Genomic DNA, 19,589 nt, shown 5'->3' with positions numbered 1-19,589 from the left:
TTACTTTCCAGTGGGGTCTCGTCACTGGGCCTTTAATGCGACTGGCATGAGTCCATCCGCGCTCAGCAGTCCGGACAGCTGTTTCTGTTGTAAGCAAAACAAGATAAGGTCCCTCCCAATTGGGTTTTAGGGTTTCTTCCTTCCACACATTAATCAGTATCCAATCTCCGGGTTTAACGTTGTGAATTTTTAAGTCCAACGGGGGTCGTTGCACAATCAGTCCACGTTCCCAGAGCTTGTTACGATATTCTGCTAATTGTGAAACATATTCATTAATCACACGGTCTCGAATTAAAATATTTGTTTGTGGATTTTCAATCCTATAGGACATTCCATACACCATCTCAAACGCTGATATTCCCATATCTGCTCGGGGTCTTGTTCTGAGGATTAACAATGCCATGGGTAGGCACCTAATCCATGATAATTTGGTTTCTATCATTAGTTTAGTCAAAATAGTTTTAATTTCTCCATTCATTCTTTCAACTTTTCCCGAACTTTGTGGATGCCATGGTGTATGGTATTCCCATTTAATACCCAAGCTCTCTGTTAGATCTCTAACAATTTTTGACACAAAGTGTGTTCCTCTGTCTGAATCAATTACTTCAGGTACTCCATATCGAGGTATAATGTTTTCAAGTAACACTTTAGTAACTTGGTTAGCAGTTGTCTTGGAGGTAGGAAAAGCCTCAACATAATGTGTTAAATGATCCACCATTACTAATAAATATCTGTAACGTCCTACCCTGGGTAGTTCAGTAAAATCCACTTGTATGTGTGAGAAAGGTCTGTATGCTGGGGAACGTCCTCCAAAAGATCTTTGTCTCATATTGTTTCGATTGACCTTTTGACAGGTCTCGCAGGCTGCTGTGACTGCCTTTGCTATATTATACACGCCTATACAGGCAAACTGTTGATTGAAATGATCAACTAACGCCTGGGTTCCCCAGTGTGTTTTACTGTGTATTTTTGAAAATATTTCGAGTGCAATGCCCTTCGGCAAGACTTCTCTCCCATCTGGCAATATGTACTTGCCATCTTGTTCCTTAGCTCCCATTTGTTCTAATTTTTCCTTTTCTGCAGATTCAAAACTTAAATTTTTATTAACAGGTACTTGTTGCATAGTCAAAATCATACTATAATTGCCTGCCACTCGCTTTGCTTCTGTATCAGCTGCATTATTTCCCCTAACTTGATAACTTGTACAGAATCACAGAATCACAGAATCCCAAGGGTTGGAAGGGACCTAAAAAGATCATCTAGTCCAACCCCCCTGCAAGAGCAGGGTAACCTACAGTACATCACACAGGAACTTGTCCAGGCGGGCCTTGAATATCTCCAGTGTAGGAGACTCCACAACCCCCCTGGGCAACCTGTTCCAGTGCTCTGTCACTCTTACAGTAAAGAAGTTCTTCCTGATGTTAACGTGGAACTTCCTATGCTCCAGTTTACACCCATTGCCCCTTGTCCTATCACTGGATATCACTGAAAAAAGCCTAGCTCCATCATCCTGACACCTACCCTTTACATATTTGTAAACATTGATGAGGTCACCCCTCAGTCTCCTCTTCTCCAAGCTAAAGAGACCCAGCTCCCTCAGCCTCTCCTCATAAGGGAGATGTTCCACTCCCTTAATCATCTTTGTGGCTCTGCGCTGGACTCCTTCAAGCAATTCCCTGTCCTTCTTGAATTGAGGGGCCCAGAACTGGACACAATATTCCAGATGCGGCCTCACCAAGGCTGAGTAGAGGGGGAGGAGAACCTCTCTTGACCTACTAACCACTCCCTTTCTAATGCACCCTAAGATGCCATTTGCCTTCTTGGCCACAAGAGCACATTGCTGGCTCATGGTCATCCTCCTATCCACCAGGACCCCCAGGTCCCTTTCCCCTTCACTACTTTCCAGCAGGTCAACCCCCAACCTGTACTGGTACATGGGGTTGTTCTTCCCCAGATGCAAGACTCTACACTTGCCCTTGTTAAATTTCATCAAGTTTCTCCCCGCCCAACTCTCCAGCCTGTCCAGGTCTCGCTGAATGGCAGCACAGTCCTCTGGTGTGTCAGCCACTCCTCCCAGTTTTGTGTCATCAGCAAACTTGCTGAGGGTGCACTCAGTTCCCTCATCCAGGTCATTGATGAAAATATTAAACAGCACCGGTCCCAGCACCGACCCCTGAGGAACTCCACTAGTCACAGACCTCCAGCTAGATTCTGCGCCATTGACCACAACTCTCTGCCTTCTTCCTTTCAACCAGTTCTCGATCCACCTCACTACTTGATCGTCAAGCCCACACTTCCTTAGCTTATCTATGAGGATGCTGTGGGAGACAGTATCAAATGCCTTACTGAAATCAAGAAAAACTACATCTACCGCTCTACCATCATCCCTCCACCTAGTCACTTCCTCATAGAAGGCTATAAGGTTGGTCATACATGACTTCCCCCTCATAAAACCATGTTGGCTGTTCTTAATGACCCCCTCATCCTTGATATGCCTAGTGATGGAGTCAAGAATAAGTTGTTCCATCACCTTTCCAGGGATGGAGGTAAGGCTGACCGGTCTATAATTACCCGGGTCCTCCTTCTTGCCCTTCTTATAGATTGGTGTGACCTTTGCCATCCGCCAATCCTCAGGCACCTCGCCCGTTTCCCACGACTTACCAAAGATGATGGAAAGTGGCCTAGCAATGACCTCCGCCAGCTCCCTCAGCACCCGTGGGTGCATTCCATCCGGACCCATCGATTTACAGATGTCCAGATTGCATAGCTGATCCCTAACCCAATCCTCATCTACCAAAGCAAACTCCTCCTTTGTCCTGACTCCTTCTGGGGCTATAGAAATCCGGGGCCCTCGGGGAGAGTCTGCAGGAGTAAAGACAGACCTCGCTGGTGTCCCTTTATATGTACAACCGCTATTTTATTCGGCATTTTCAATGCCCCCAGAACTTGCCGAATTAATTCTGAGTGTATCAGTTCTTTTCCCTGTGAGTTAACGAATCCTCTTTCCTCCCATATTTTTCCAAAAGTGTGTACTACTCCGAACGCATAGCGTGAGTCTGTATATATAGTTCCATCCTTTTCCTTCAGTGACACTAATGCTTTCCACAATGCATACAGCTCACAGGCTTGAGCCAACCAACTGGCACTCAGGGGGCCTGATTCTATTGTCTTAAATTCTCCTTTTTCCAACTTAACAATGGCATATCCAGACAATCGTTTACCTTCCATTATTCGTGATGACCCATCTATAAATAATACTTCTCCACATTGTAGTTCTTCTTCTAAGTCTGGCCTAATGCGTGTCTGCTGTTCAATTGTTTGAAAGCAATTGTGCACTAGTTCATTACCTTCTCCTGAGTACAAAAATTCAGCAGGGTTAACTGCTCCAATAGTTTTCAAAGATAGTTTAGGGGATTCTATAAGTATTCCCTCATACTTTAATAATCGGCTATCTGTAAGCCATTTTTCTGCTTTTTGTTGTAACACTCCCCTGATGTTATGAGGCGCATATAAGACAACTTCTCCATTAAAGGTAATGCGATTCGTTTCCTCAAGTAATAAGGCAGCAGCAACAATGATTTGTAAACAACTCGGCCAACCCCTGCTCACAGGGTCCAGCAGCTTTGATAAGTATGCCACCGGTTTCTTTTGTCCGGCCCATTCTTGTGTTAATACCCCAAATGCCGTTCCTTCATGTATGTTAACATATAAATGGAATGGCCGCTTTAAATCAGGTAGGCTTAAAACTGGTGCTTGACTTAATTCTCTTTTGAGACTAGCAAACTGCTCTTGATCCTGAGGGGTCCACTTGGGTATTTTGTCCTTGGACAATTGTTCATATAAGAATTTAACTTTAAAACTATAGTTCTCTATCCACTGCCTACAATACCCAAATAACCCTAATGCCTGCCGAATTTGCCTCTTAGTAACAGGCATAGATAGTTCCAGAATTCCTTTAACACGCTCTGGATCCAATATCTTTTGGCCATTAAACAAATAATGTCCCAAATATTTCACTTTTTTCTCCACAAATTGTAATTTTTCTTGTGATACCCGCAATCCCTTTTGTGCAAGAAAGTTTAGAAGTCGAATGCTTTCCTTTCTTACATCCTCCTGATTATTCCCTGCTATTAGCAGATCATCTACATACTGTAACAGCACATTTCCCGTTTGTACCTGGTATTCTTTTAAGAGCTCTTCCAGGGCCTGTCCAAACAGATTAGGGGACTCAGTGAACCCCTGGGGAAGCACGGTCCATCTCAATTGCTGTCTACGACCTGTCTCTATGTCTTCCCATTCAAAGGCAAAATAATCACGACATTCTTCTGCCAGTGGACAGGCCCAAAAGGCATCCTTTAAATCAACCACACTATACCAGGAGTTATGGGGTCCTAGTTTGCTTAGCAGTGTGTATGGATTTGCTACTACAGGGAACCGGGTGATAGTTCTTTTGTTTATTTCCCTTAAATCATGTACGAGCCGATATTTCCCATTTGATTTCTTTACAGGCAAAATGGGGGTGTTAAAGGGTGACATACAAGGCTCTAAGATTCCTTGTGCTAACAATCGATCAATTTCTGGCTTTAATCCTCTCCGTCCCTCTAGGGATATAGGATATTGCCTTACCCTCACAGGTATGTGGGGTTCGGAAATTTTGATTTTAATCGGTGGAATTTCCAGTCTACTAATTGTGTCCGGAGAGTACCAGGCATCGGGGTTAATTTGTTTTTGATCATCCACAGTCAAAGGATAAGCAGACACTGTTAGCTCTTGATTTTGTACTTTTATCTCTAATTGTAATTCAACAATTAAATCTCGTCCTAACAGATTAACTTCTGCTTCGGGGACGAGCAAGAGTTCACCCATTCCAAATTTATTTTCAGTTTCGAATACCACATTTTTGATTTTGCTTACTTTAAAGGGTTCTCCTTTTGCCCCAATTACTTGTACTTTTTCAGAGGAAACTTTACATCCCTCAGGTATTTGCTTAATAGTTGATTTCTCAGCTCCAGTGTCTACTAAAAAGGTGAACTCTTGTTTATGGGGACCTATTTTTAATTTTATCAAGGGCTCTTGATGACTCCGGTCCCCTAAAATATAGAGCCCCTGACTTTCCTATTCCATTTTCAATATTCCTTCGTCCCTGATCCTTTCTTTACAATTCTTCTTTATATGTCCCTTCTTTCCACAGTAAAAACAGCGTCTCTGCTCCTTCTCTATTATTACATTCCCTTGTTTCGTTCCCGCAAATCTATATTCATCAGTTCGCCCTTTGCAATCCTCTCTGACCGCTGCTACCATCATTTTTACTTGTTGCTTTCTGCTTTCTTCTTCCCGCCTTACGTAGACTTTCTGAGCTTCCCTTAATAATTCATCCAACCCTCTATTCTGCCAGTCTTCTAACTTTTCAATCTTCTTTCTGATATCTTCCCATGATTTTGCTACAAACTGAGTTTTTAGGAGCACTTGCCCTAAAGGGTCATCTGGATTTATCCCAGAGTACAGCTGAAGGGCTTTCCTCAGTCGTTCCAGCCACTCAGTAGGGGTTTCATCTTTCTTTTGCATTTCGTTAAATGCTTTATTAATATTTTGGCCACGGGGTACTGCTTCTCTAATTCCCTGAATTACTATAGTTCTCAGGTCCTGCATATGAGTTCTATGCACCGGATCCTGATTATCCCAATTAGGTCTTTGTAGTGGCCATTTAACATCTGCTTGGGGTCCCTGGACATGTTGAGCATCCCACAGTCTCATTCCTGCTCGTCTAATCATATCTCTTTCCTCAGTAGTAAATAATTGACCAAGGATAGATTGCATCTCATCCCAAGTATAAAGGTTTGGTCCCAAAAATTGATCTAATCTTTCTGCCACTCCAAGTGGGTCCTCAATTAAGTTTCCCATCTCGGTTCTTTTAAAATCTCATAGGTCAGCCGAATTTAAGGGTATGGAAATATATCCGATCACAGGTTGAGGTCCCCCCATGGGTATTTCCCTTAGGGGGTACATCTGAGCTGCCCCTTTTTGACTCCTAGTTATGCGTCTAGGAGGAGGGGGAGATTCTTGTTCCGACTCCGGTGGGGGAGTGGATGCTCTGGGGACCTCTGGGGGGGCTGTGGGAGCAGGAGGAGGAATGTAAGGAGGGGGGGTTAGAAGGGTTTCATTTAACTCTTCCTTCTTTTTTTTTGTTTAGCTTTTATTTCATTCAGCGGATAAAGTCTAACCCCCAGTTTTTTTAACCACACTTCCGCATATTGACTCTCCTCCGGGTTAAGGGGTTTTTTATTATTAACCCAGAGGTTTAATTGCTGTCTTACCCAATCTTCTTCTGACCCATAGACTGGCCAAAAAACATTTTTAGAAATCTTCTTCCCTCCCCATATCTTAGTACAATATTCTATCATTTTTTGCTTATCTTTCCCTAGGACTCCAGTGAGATATCTCCAATTGTCTAAGATATATGCCAGAGGGGTATTCCTAGGTACAACGGGTACCCTTCCCATGGGAGTCGAAGGCTTGCTGCCCTTCGCCCCCATCTTCTGGAATATCTCTGAACACGCACTCACTCGCTCCCCCTTGTTCCTGGCCCAGTCCCTCGCGGGAGATGGGAACCACAGTACTTAAGGGTCCACTCTCGCTTGGTTCAGTATATCGAACCTCTCATTCGTTATATTCCAGGAAACCCAATCCCGCCCGAACGGTAAACCCGCGAACAACTCTGCCGTGAACAATCACTCTGCAGATCTGCCGTGAACAATTTCACTCTGCAGACCTGCCGTGAACAATCTCACTCTGCAGATCTGCCGTGAATAATCACTCTGCAGACCTGCCGTGAACAATCACTCTGCAGATCTGCCGTGAACAATCACTCTGCAGATCTGCCGTGAACAATCTCACTCTGCAGACCTGCCGTGAACAATTTCGCCCCGCGGAAAATTTCGCACTATACTTACGCGTCCTGCGTCTTCGTCCGGACTCTCGTGCACAGAATTTTTATGGGATTTTACCGGTTTCTCCTTTGCTCATATTCTAGCATTTAGGTTCGTCGGTAAGGATGAAGTAAGCTGTTGGTCGCGGGGCCGCGAAATGTCGCGGGGCGCCTCCCCGGAGGACCAAAGCCCACCGTTCCTTATCCGAGTCACGGCACCAGAAATTGTTATAAATTGAGACCACAACGGATCATAATCCAATTAAAATTTTATTAATTATAGCAAGTAGAATATGAGCAAAGACAGCGCTGGACAACAGGGGAGTCTGCGCTCCGCCAACTGCCGTCTTAAGTAGTTTAAACAGTCCCTTTTTATACATCTTTACTTCCGTGTTCATGAAGTAGTGGAGGTACTCTGCGCATGCTTCAGCTGTTGTTAGGGGGTCGTTTTCTGCCCCCTGATGGTCGTTGAGGCCGAAGTGAGAAATCTTCCTCTTTTGTCCCATTGTTGACCCCTCTACTCCTATGTCCTTTGTTCGTCTTATCTCTGCCATTTCCTGGAACATCTTACAGCTATCTTTAGGCAACATCCGCTATATTTGCATAAGTGAAAAGTGATTGCAGTTGGCGCCTGTTAGTCTATGTAAGTGATTGCGGTTATTTTACAAGCTGCGTCCGATGACTGTTTGAGTAAACAATTTCATACTTTTTATTTCCTAACCTTTACATTGAGCTTAACATAAATCTTAATAAACAATACCCTAATTCATAGTTTCTTACAAGCAGGACCGCTTATTATATTGGTTTTGGGACTTATATTTGGGCCTTGTATATTACGCTATATTTTACACTTTATTAGAGAACAGTTTGACATAGCTAAACTGCTTATTTTAACTACGAGATCTGGGGTAAAATATAAGAGTGTATCTATTGATGAGGATGAAGATTGTTGTGAATGTGTCATGCCACGTAAAAAAATATACCTGTGATTGTAAGGAATTACCTTGTGAGTGTTATGGTAAATGTTGGGATTGTGGAAAAAGGTTGGCTTGCAGTTCTGAAAATGAAAGTAGCGTTTGATAAACAATAATAGCATAAAAAGAAAAAGGGGGGATTGTAAGAAACTATGAATTAGGATATTGTTTATTAAGATTTATGTTAAGCCCAATGTAAAGGTTAGGCAATAAAAAGTATGAAATCGCTTACATAGACTAACAGTCGCCAACCGCAATCGCTGATCGCTTATGCAAACATAGCAGATGTTGCCTAAAGATAGCTGTAAGATGTTCCAGGAAATGGCAGAGATAAGACGAACAAAGGACATAGGAGTAGAGGGGTCAACAATGGGACAAAAGAGGAAGACTTCTCACTTCGGCAGAAAACGACCCCCTAACAACAGCTGAAGCATGCGCAGAGTACCTCCACTACTTCATGAACACGGAAGTAAAGATGTATAAAAAGGGACTGTTTGAACTGCTCAGGACGGCAGTTGGCGGAGCGCAGACTCCCCTGTCGTCCAGCGCTGTCTTTGCTCATATTCTACTTGCTATAATTAATAAAATTTTAATTGGATTATGATCCGTTGTGGTCTCAATTTATAACAAGTCACATAGCAAAAGAATTTGCAAAGGTAAAAGGGGGGGGGGCTTGATATGAGAAAAGCTAATGCCGGGAAAACATAGGGTTAAAGTACTTTTAGCTTAACTTAGGTTGAGGATAAAAAACAATGTTTGTGTTGGAAGTCTATGGAATTTAGTGGCCCCGCTAAACATGAATGAGTTATTTCACACCACCCTTCTACTTATCAGTTAGTTTGGAGACAGTGGCTCCCAAACATCTGCTAGCTTTGGATACTCCTTGTCTGCCCATCCTGCAATAAATTTTGCACAAAGGTCACACTGTTTTAAATCTTTGCCAGCTATCAGAATAATTACAGATATGTCTGGTTTCAGCTAGTTGTGTGATTACTGGGGCATCCAACTGTGCCAAAGGTGAAAAGGACACTGTGAGGAAGACTACTTACTTCGTCTTGAAGACCCCTACTCACAAGAGGAAGACTGCTTACTTCATCCTCAAGACCCCTGCCCACAATCACCGGAGAGAAGTGCACAGACGCCAAGAGGAGGAGACTTATGATAATAAGTTCCTGGAGCTAGTTATAATATTCTCTACCTATATGCAGCAATTATGAATATGTATATGGCTAATGCAATAGTGAAAGTATATAAACCTGTAACAAATGCTAATCAGCGCACCTCTGGCTACGGTCACACGCCCAGCACTGCTGCTTTTGCTTTATTGTCTTTGTCCCTCAATAAAACCCTGTTATCTTGTTTAGAGGAGTGAGCTCATATTTCACATAAGGAAAGCAAGTGCCTGGAAAACATAGGGTTAAGATACTTTTAACTTAACTTAGGTCGAAGAGAGAGAATAATGTTTTTGTTGTAAGTCTGTGGTGTGATAACAGAATTTAGTAGTCTTACTAACAAGAGTGAATTATTTCTTACCATCCTTCTTAGCCTGCTTATTAAGGTTCCGTGGGAAATAGCCCTAGAGGGCAGGGGGGCCCAATACTGCTGGCTGATATTCAAGGATCACCTACTGCAAGCTCAGGAGTGTTGCATCCCAACTAGAAGGAAGTGCAGCAGTGTAAGAAACTATGAATTAGGATATTGTTTATTAAGATTTATGTTAAGCCCAATGTAAAGGTTAGGCAATAACCGCAATCGCTTACATAGACTAACAGTCGCCAACCGCAATCGCTTATCGCTTATGCAAACATAGCAGATGTTGCCTAAAGATAGCTGTAAGATGTTCCAGGAAATGGCAGAGATAAGACGAACAAAGGACATAGGAGTAGAGGGGTCAACAATGGGACAAAAGACGAAGACTTCTCACTTCGGCAGAAAACGACCCCCTAACAACAGCTGAAGCATGCGCAAAGTACCTCCACTACTTCATGAACACGGAAGTAAAGATGTATAAAAAGGGACTGTTTGAACTGCTCAGGACGGCAGTTGGTGGAGCGCAGACTCCCCTGTCGTCCAGCGCTGTCTTTGCTCATATTCTACTTGCTATAATTAATAAAATTTTAATTGGATTATGATCCGTTGTGGTCTCAATTTATAACAAGCAGGAAGGCCAGGAGACCTCCTTGGATGGATAAGGAGCTGCTGAGGAAAATTCGAAGGAAAAAAGAGGCTTATAAAAGGTGGAAGCAAGGACAGGAGGCCTGGGAAGAATACAGGAATGTTGTCCGGGAAGCTAGGGACCAGGTTAGGAAGGCTAAGGCCCAGTTAGAATTAAACTTAGCTAAGGATGTTAAGGATAACAGGAAGGGATTCTATAGGTATGTAGCAAATAAAAGACAGACTAGGGATAACGTGGGCCCTCTCCAGAAGCTATCAGGAGAACTGGCTACACAGGATTTGGAGAAGGCTGAGGTTCTGAATGACTTCTTTTCCTCAGTCTTCACCGGCAAATGCTCTGACCACACCACCCAAGTCTTCGAAGGCAGATGCAGGGACTGCAAGAATGATGACCTATGCCCACTGTAGGAGAGGATCTGATTTGAGACCATCTTAAAATCCTGAACGTACACAAGTCCACGGGACCTGATCAAATCTATCTGAGGGTCCTGAAGGAGCTGGCAAATGAAGTTGCTAAGCCACCGTCCATCATATTTGAAAAATCATGGCAGTCAGGTGAAGTTCCTGACAACTGGGAAAAGGGAAACATAACCCCTTTTTCAAGAAGGGGAAAATGGATGACCCAGGGAATTACAGACCAGTCAGTCTCACCTCTGTGCCTGGCAAAATCTTGGAGCAGATTCTCCTGGAAGGCATGCTAAGGCACATGAAAAACAACAAGGTGCTTGGTGACAGCTAGCATGGCTTCACTAAGGGGAAATCCTGCCTGACCAATTTGGTGGCCTTCTATGATGGGGCTATGGAACTGATGGACAGGGGTAGAGCAGTCGACATCATCTACCTGGACTTGTGCAAAGCGTTCAACGCTGTCCCACACAATATCCTTGTCTCTAAATTGGAGAGACATCAATTTCATGGAGTTCCTCCTGTTCGGGTGCCATTTGTGGCGTATCAAAGACAGACTCCAGTTCTGGTGAAATCTGAAGAATTTTATTGCCCGTCTGGCATCCCTTTTATAGTCCACTAAGTGCTAAGCAGTAATTTTCCACTCTCTTACTTCCTTGTCATCCTGATTCAGCAAAACCACTAAGGGTTACAAATATTTCCATCATTTGGTCTGGGTTTGAGTTCCACATCCTGCTTTATCTTGCAAAACGCCTGCTTTGTTTTGCTAACTGATCTTTACCCTTCATTGTTCTCTTTACCCTTCCCAAGGCTTAAGCCCCACCAGGGCAATAACACCTGGTGTTTTCTTTACTGTTCCCAAGGCTTAAGCCAGAGCAGGGTGATAATGCCTGGATCCATTTCATTAACTATTTCTGCCCTGTCACCCCCACCCCCACTCTTCCCATGGAGGAGGATGTTGTGTCCCAGCCAGGGCAAGAGCCATAAGCAAAGCAGCAAGAATCTGTGTGCTTCATCACAAGAGTTCTGCTCGTGCTCATTTATTCTGAGAAATGGCTGTGGGCAGGATGTCTGTGACATTCCAGCCTCTCCATGAGCAACATCCTCTTTTCCTGCAGGAAGAACATCCAAACTTCATTCACCTTCAGCAAGATGGTTACAGTTTTGATGGGAGAAAGGGATTAGGAAAAGATTTCTTTATATAAATCCACTACCACCTGGCCCTAAAGGAAAGAGGTGACTCCAGCACAACCACAGCAGGGCAGGTAAAGGCAGCAGCAGCTCCTGGCAAGTGCTTGGCCACAACTGACTGCAAGGAACACACGCTCCTGAGCAAGAACTTGTGGGAAAGGCTGCTGGCATCTGATGGATTCCCTCAGCAGCTCCTCCAGCCCTGGCAAGCTTTGCAAATCTGGCAGGAAAACCTTGCCATGGGCTTCATTAAGGCCAATCCTTGGCAAGCAACACCATGCAATTCCACTTAACTTAATCGCAAAAGTACAGCCAAGCCTTCACAGATGTCAAAGCAAGATGGATGGTGCCTTCCCATATGGGCTTCCCCGGCTCGGCTCTTTAGAGCTACCACACGACATCCTTGTCTCTAAATTGGAGAGACATAAATTTGATGGATGGACCACTCGGTGGATAAAGAACTGGCTGGATGGCCGCACACAAAGAGTTGTGGTCAATGGCTCAATGTCTGGCTGGAGACCAGTAACGACTGGTGTCCCTCAGGGATCGGTGTTGGGACTGGTCTTGTTTAACATCTTCGTCGCTGACATGGACAGTGGGATTGAGTCCACCCTCAGCAAGTTTGCTGATGACACCAAGCTGTGTGGTTCAGTTAATACGCTGGAGGGAAGGGATGCCATCCAGAGGGACCTCAACACGTTTGTCAAGTGGGCTGATACCAACCTCATGAAGTTTAACCATGACAAGTGCAAGGTCCTACACCTGGGTAAGGGCAACCCCAAGCACAGCTACAGGTTGGGCAAAGAAGAGATTCAGAGCAGCCCTGCAGAGAAGGACTTGGGGGTGCTGGTCGATGAGAAAATGAACATGAGCCGGCAGTGTGCGCTCGCAGCCCAGAAAGCCAGCCGTATCCTGGGCTGCATCAAAAGGAGTGTGACCAGCAGGTCGAAGGAGGTGATCCTGCCCCTCTACTCTGCTCTCGTGAGACCTCACCTGGAGCATTGTGTACAGTTCTGGTGTCCTCAACATAAAAAGGGCATGGAACTGTTGGAACAAGTTCAGAGAAGGGCCACAAGGATGATCAGGGGACTGGAGCACCTCCCGTATGAAGACGGGCTGAGAAAGTTGGGGCTGTTCAGCCTGGAAAAGAGAAGGCTGCGTGGAGACCTCATAGCAGCCTTCCAGTATCTGAAGGGGGGCTATAGGGATGCTGAGAAGGGACTCTTGATTAGGGACTGTAGCGACAAGACAAGGGGTAACGAGTTAAAACTTAAACAGGGGAAGTTTAGATTGGATATAAGGAGGAAATTCTTTCCTGTTAGGGTGGTGAGGCACTGGAATCGGTTGCCCAGGGAGGTTGTGAATGCTCCATCCCTGGCAGTGTTCAAGGCCAGGTTGGATGAAGCCTTGGGTGAGATGGTTTAGTGTGAGGTGTCCCTGCCCATGGCAGGGGGGTTGGAACTAGATGATCTTAAGGTCCTTACCCTAACTATTCTATGATTCTATGATTCTATTCAGCTGCTATATTGGAAAGGTCTTCTCCAGAAAGCCTTCTGCAAACGCAATCCAGCACCACGTGGCAACAGCTCCAGTTCAAAGCCCACTAGCTTTAAAGGTGCCATAGATAAATCAGGGTCCATACAGAGGACCTGCTGACCATGAGGGTACAGACATACCAAACCTTTAAACCAGGTGGAGAGTCAGTGGCCGGATGTCCCACAACAGGCTCTCTTCCTCCTGGGAGAGACCATCTTTGTTTTATGGGACAATAATGATAGTGAAGTCTTCCTAATTCACTGCACAGGCCAGCACCAGGGAAGGATCAGGACCTGGCTTAGGTACCTACCCACCAGCGTAGCTGTGGGAGCCTGATCCAGGGAGGAAAAGCATCAGCTGCTCCCAGACTCTCCAGTACTGGCAGAGGTCTTCAGTCACCCCTCTGCAAGCCTTTCCCCAGCAAAGGCAGATTGGTTTGAGGCAGGGAAGGGCAGCTTCAGCAGAGGAAAAGACCTGCTCCTGTTATGCTGCTTTGCTAAATCTCCCCTTTGATCCCTGGGGAAAAGGACAATTTAGCAGCTGGAAGCCTATTGTGTGCCTCTTGCTATAAGTATCTGTGAAAGGCTTGGATGAGAGCTGAGCTGAGTTGGTTAACTACACAGCAAACAGAGCTGTGCCCTAACAGGCAGATTAAGACCAGTTTGTCACTGCTGGGAAAACAGCTTCAAGTAAGAAGGGAATGAAAAAAACAATTCCATGGACTAAAAGTGAACCGCATGAGGTTTTGTCACAGGTAGAATACCACAAATTTCAAGCACTGGAGACAGATTCTGCTTTCTCTAGGGAAACCTTATTATTTTTCCTCTCTCCAGATTGCTGTTCACATCTGTGCCATCCCTTGAACAGTGAGAGTGACAATCAAAGTCACATTCAGAGGCAAATTCTAACATCTGGGTTCCTAAAGAAATTCTTCAGCAGTTTGTGAAGCACTAATATGTGCAACTTAAAGGATCCGTCAAAGGAGGAAGAAGCCAGAAGCTGACTTATTGTCAAATGTTTAATAATTTTCCAAGAGTTAGTATTACAACCATATTTAGAGCATATATAAAACAAGAGATGGAAAACAAGGAAAGAAAAAACAACATCGGTATTTTCAAGAGGGTACACTTAACCCTGTAATTCCTGCTGTATCTCCTCTTTGGAGGCACAGCGGCCACTCGGAACAACCCCTCTGTGCAACACAAGATCAGTACCAGGCCACTTGCAGTGTTTGGGCTCAGCACTTTAGGAACAGCTAGGAAAACTCTGGTTCTGTACAACTCACACACCAAAAGGTAGTCCCAGAGCTGATACATGGTTAATTGTGTCCTGTTCAGAAGAGAGATACCAGCTGAATCAAAGTTACCGTAGGCAAAGTGAGCTAATCTAAAACTTGGTCTCAGCAGGGCCTTCTCTTCCACCTGCTTGTGTTTTCTGACTGACCCCAAATGTTTCTTGCATCTCTTCCCAATGTGGTGTTATTGCTGGATAGAGCAGGGAAAAGAAAGGAAACAGTAGACTCAGCAGCACCAATACAATGGTACTGGGAGGGCTCCAAGCACTCCCCAGACACTCCTGAGAGGCTGCCACAGCCCAGAGGGCAGTGACAGATTCCTCAGAGGTGTTACCTGCTGTTAATACTCCCTTCTACCTCCCACTGAGACCAGCACCCAATATCTTCCATCAGCTCCTTGAAATTCTGCCCAGAAATCTTCTCTGCACTGAGACAAGCCGGTCCTGGCAAAGAAGGTGCTTCCTCACAAGCCTCAAGACTGCTGCCAGTATGCCAGGGACTCCTCTCCCATCACCAGTAGAGCTTGGCCTCCTGCTGGGCAGCCACAACCTTACCCTTCCCTCTTAGCACCACCGTCTGCTCCCAGCAGGGAAGAAATGAGATGGGAGTAAGGTTAGAGGGTTTGGGTTAGAAGGACACAAACAGCTTCTCTCCTGGAATACAAGTGTGGAGCTGCAGCTAGCTCTGAAGAGCAAAGCTGCCATGCTGAGTCATGGGTGAAAGCTCCGGAGAAATGCTAGGAGCCTGCCACCCTGCCCAGAGTCCTTCAGCATGAACAGGAAGGATGTGGGGAGCAGCTGCACAGCTCACCCTGCTCCTAGATGGGAATGACAACGTCTACGTGCTTTGGCAGGAAAGTCACTCAGCAAGGTACCCTGACACACTGCTCACCCAGACAGCAGTGAGGGTGTTCCTGGGCTGACAGCCAAAGCTGTAAGAGCTCAGTGCTAGAAGGAACTCTGGATTGTGAAGACAGTGGGAGGAGGAAAAGGAATGCCAGCCTGGTGCAGCTGCTGCTCCCACCCTCCCTGCCCATGGCTAGCTCACCTTGGCCTTGTTCTGGACCGGAAGATACAGCTTGAACTTAGCTGGGAGCTCATCCTCTGAGTAGAGTTGGTCAGAGAAATACACCCGTCGGATGCGACAGTTGGCATGGATCTGAGAATCAAAACAAAGAGTCAGTCCATTTTCCATGCGATCTTTCCACATCCATCTGTGCTGTCATGCAGCAGCCTGGGTTCCTTGGCTCAGCAGCTGGAGAAGAGACCTCACTGCCTCTCTCTCAGAATCTGACAGTGTATCAGAGAAGAAATAGTGGCCCATGCTCCCTGCTTTGCGTTAGATGCTCTCTCCAGTGATGGAAGCTGGCTCAAGAGATTTGGCCAAGCTCTGGCATCTTTGCAAATTGAGATCTGCCTTAGTTGCTTAGAGGGTCCTTTGCTGTGAATCTACCTCTGCTTCTCCCCTGGTATCAGCATTTGCCAGAACGCTCTCAGCCTCAGCTTGCTGCATTTTTAACACTCCCTCTTCAGGACCTCCCTGAGGTCAGGAATGAGACTGTCCAGGGCTGTACTACCTCCACAATCAGCTGGCAGCAAAGAAGTTTACTCCAGTCCCCCTCATGGCTATGTGAGAGGACAGACATTTCCCAGTTGACTGCCTGTTCATCTCAGAACCGCAGCAGTCCCATCCGCTAAGGAACAGACACACTCTGCACATGGGCATTCCTCAAAGTAACGCATACCACCGGACACAGGGAACACGAATCCCTAGCATATGGAACTCCATGCCCTCAGCAAGAACAAACGTTGTGTCAGCTCTGGTCCAAGGGGCTCAGTGAAGGCAGGGTCGCTCCGCACACTAGGAAACAAGCTTGACCAGGGGTATCTACAGCCCATGACACCCTAGGTCTGTACCAGCCAGACTCCCACTTGGCCAGTGGTTGTCTGGATAGTAAGGCAGAACACAGCTAATTCCCAGCAGACCTTCCTCCAGCAGGATGCCAGGAACTTTAGGTGGACTGCAACTCCTACCCCAACTGACAGCCAGCAAAAGAAACAAGATGGAAATGGGCTCCTTCATCCCAGTCTAGTCCAGTGAAGCAAGGCAGCATCAAGACCTCTGCTGCCTCAGTAAGGCCTTTGCTTCCCTCCCACAGTGCTCTTCAGAGTAGGACTGGCAAAGGAACCAGTCAGGGTTAAGCCCAGATTACCAACCTGCTCCCAGCCAGCAGGAAGATTACCAACCATGGGTGTGTGTGGGCATGTCTCTCCTCACCTGAACTCTCAGGGTCTCAATGTAGTTTGTCCCATAGGCCCGGCGCGTGAAGTCCAACAGGTTGAACTGGATTTGGTTCCAGCCATCGTCCAGTCGCATAGGCATGGTGCAGATGAAGGGCTTCACCTGGGTCGTGCTCTGGTAGTTACTTGCTCGGAAACGCCAGCGAATGTTTTTATAATCCAGCACCTGGGGCAAGGAAGGAAGGCTGCTGAGCCTGGCAGCAGAGTCCCCAGCTCCCCAAGGCAACAGCTCTTCCAAACTCAGGCTCTGCCCGTCTCAGAGCAGGCTCTCCCACCCCTCCATATCACAGAAGTATTTTTAACTCAGGAAATAGACCCTTTTTTGGGAATAGCAACAATGTGCTTGGGGGCTGACTGATGCCCCCATAGCAGAAGACCTGACACATCAGAGGGACATAGACATGCTCGAGTGAGTCCAGAGGAGGCCATGGAGATGCTGTAAGGGCTGGAGCAGCTCTGCTCTGAAGCCAGGCTGAGAGAGCTGGGCTGGTTCAGCCTGGAGAAGAAAAGGCTCCAGGGAGACCTTAGAGCAGCTCCAGTGCCTAAAGGGGCTACAAGAAACCTGGAGAGGGGCCTGTAGGGACAGGACACTGGGAAATGGCTTTAACCTGCCAAAGGGGAGACTGAGATAAGACCTTAGGCAGAAGGTCCTTTCCAACCCAAACCAGTTGGTGATTCTATGATCACATGGCTAAGAAAGCAAAACTGTTTTGGGGACCACTCACTGCCTCGGATGAGTTCCAGTGTAAGACTGCAGCCTCCTAGCACCTTCCTTGCCTGTCCCTAGAGGGGCCTCCCCACTGCACACTCCTCACCTGCACTTCAAACATGAAGTATTTCTTCAGGTTCTTGATGATCATCACTAGGAAAGGTAGTTTGATGCCCAGGGTCTTCTTTGGGTCCACAGGGCACGTGATGTACGTGGTACGGAGAGGACAGAAAAACGTTTTAGGATCTCACATAGCATAATGAGCACAGCCTGAGTCCCAAGTCTCTCCCTTGACCTAATATAGTATTGGAGGGCAGGCAGAATAAGATAGCTGTGACCATAAGAACTCAGCGACAACCAGTGCTTCCTTTAACAGAAGGCAGAGTTTCAGAGGTAGCTGCAGGGAGAAAAAAGATGCTCAAAGAATGCATTTCAAATCCCACTTTTCACACCCAGGGCATGAACCACCTTCCTGGACAGTTTCACCTCCCCAATTTCACAACCATGTCAGTGCTGTTTCTTAACGCAAACTCCTCCTCCCCTTGATTGAACAGGTAGAGCCCTCCAGAACACCACAGAGGCCCTGTGTGCTCTATATGGCTGGGAACACAGAGGTGGTGAGCCCTAACCATGCATGTCATGCCTGGCAAGTTCCATATCAACACATCTCAGGAGGAAGGGAAGCATTGACTCAGCAGGAGAGGAACCTCCACTGCCCTTATAAGGAGCTGCCTGCTCCAATGGCCCCTGGAGAAGCCCTGGAGGGCTGAACCCACTCACAGAGCTGGCATCACTCTTCCCAGCTGATGGAGAGGAGGAGGGAAGCACCACAAGCAACTCCCCTCATATATCTGCCTTTGATCTTCCTGCTATATGGAGAGAGCAGCAGAGCAGGCCTAAGACAACAGAAGATGCAGCAGACAGAGTGCTGCTTTCTCAGTAATTGGCAGCACTGTCAAGGGACTGGGATTCAAATACAGCCTTCCTTCCCCCCCCCCCCCCCCCCCCCCCCCGTGATGGAAAAATAATGGGATTTATTTTTTCTTTTTTATCCCTGAGACCCACTGAGGATGAGAGAGCTCTCCAAGCACATCCAGGGAAAGGCACTGTGGTGTAGTGCCACAGAAGGGTAGCAGGCATCTGACCCGAGACCATTACTCTTCAATTTATTGACAAAAAGATTGCAGTAGAGTCTGAAGGAGACATCTGCTGGACACCACCATCTTTCACTCTGCTCCAGGGTCAAGCCCCTTCTCCTTCTCCTACCTGACATTAGTTCCTTCGATCTCCAGCACCAGGGACTGAATGTCATTGTCAGTGATTCGCTTGATGTGGCCATTACGCACCTGGAAGAAAAGCAGGGCAGACAGCACAGTCTTCCTTTACTTGAGAGGGAAGCAAGAGGTGCCACAGCTCCACTGAGAGGGGGGAAACATCCCAGGAGGACACATCTATGTTTCCTTGGCTTCTATTGTTCTGGCCATCACTGTTTCCAAGGATTTGCTCACTGCCTCAAAGTGCCAGGACTCCAAGCAAGAGTTTACAGACCAGCATGCTACACGGACACCAAGTGCAAGACTTTGGTCTATCCAGACATGCTACAGTGAATACCATTGACTCAAGGCCCAAACAAACATTAAAGCGTCAGATGAAGATCAAACTAGAGTGGGACAAGAGGTAAAAACAAGTAAGAGCAATAAGGGGGCAAGCAAAGGGAGCCACCAACCAGACATGGGTCACAAAGGGGTCTTGGTCCCTACTGATGGCATGGCTGGCTGCCTCTGTGGAAGAGCAAGACCAGATGAGAGCCTGGTTGGAATTCTTCATAGTTCCAGCACACACAAGCACAGAGGCATCATCTGCTCTGCTGAGGGGCACAGGCATTTGGCTACTTGGATGCAGCCAGCTCCCCACAAAGATCAGGGAGGGCAGGGCCAACACAAACTCATTTTTCTCCACAAGCAATGTGGCTGAATCCCAGGGGCTGAGGATTTATTGTTTTAATGAAGCAGCTCACTTCCCCTCAAATTTATCTCCATTTAAAGCACTTTTGCAAAATTTCTTCCCCATGTGATAAACA

General features: G+C 46.4%; 1 protein-coding gene across 1 annotated transcript in view; it reads right to left on the bottom strand.

Annotated features, from left to right (window-relative positions):
* Positions 1–15,538: 15,538 nt before the first annotated feature.
* The window catches only part of LOC136004429 (cilia- and flagella-associated protein 20-like), a 33,229-nt gene continuing 29,178 nt past the window's right edge, over positions 15,539–19,589 (bottom strand). Inside the window, exons 3-6 of the mRNA XM_065660915.1 lie at positions 18,777–18,855; positions 17,616–17,728; positions 16,778–16,966; positions 15,539–15,658 (exon numbers count right to left, since the gene is read on the bottom strand). Of these exons, the coding sequence (XP_065516987.1) occupies positions 15,539–15,658; positions 16,778–16,966; positions 17,616–17,728; positions 18,777–18,855 (501 nt within the window). The remainder of the gene's footprint in view (positions 15,659–16,777; positions 16,967–17,615; positions 17,729–18,776; positions 18,856–19,589) is intronic.

This window comes from Lathamus discolor, chromosome W (assembly GCF_037157495.1).
Source record: "Lathamus discolor isolate bLatDis1 chromosome W, bLatDis1.hap1, whole genome shotgun sequence".
NCBI lineage: Eukaryota > Metazoa > Chordata > Aves > Psittaciformes > Psittacidae > Lathamus > Lathamus discolor.
The sequence above is the reverse complement of the archived record's forward strand: the minus strand, read 5'-3'. Positions and strand labels throughout refer to the sequence as shown.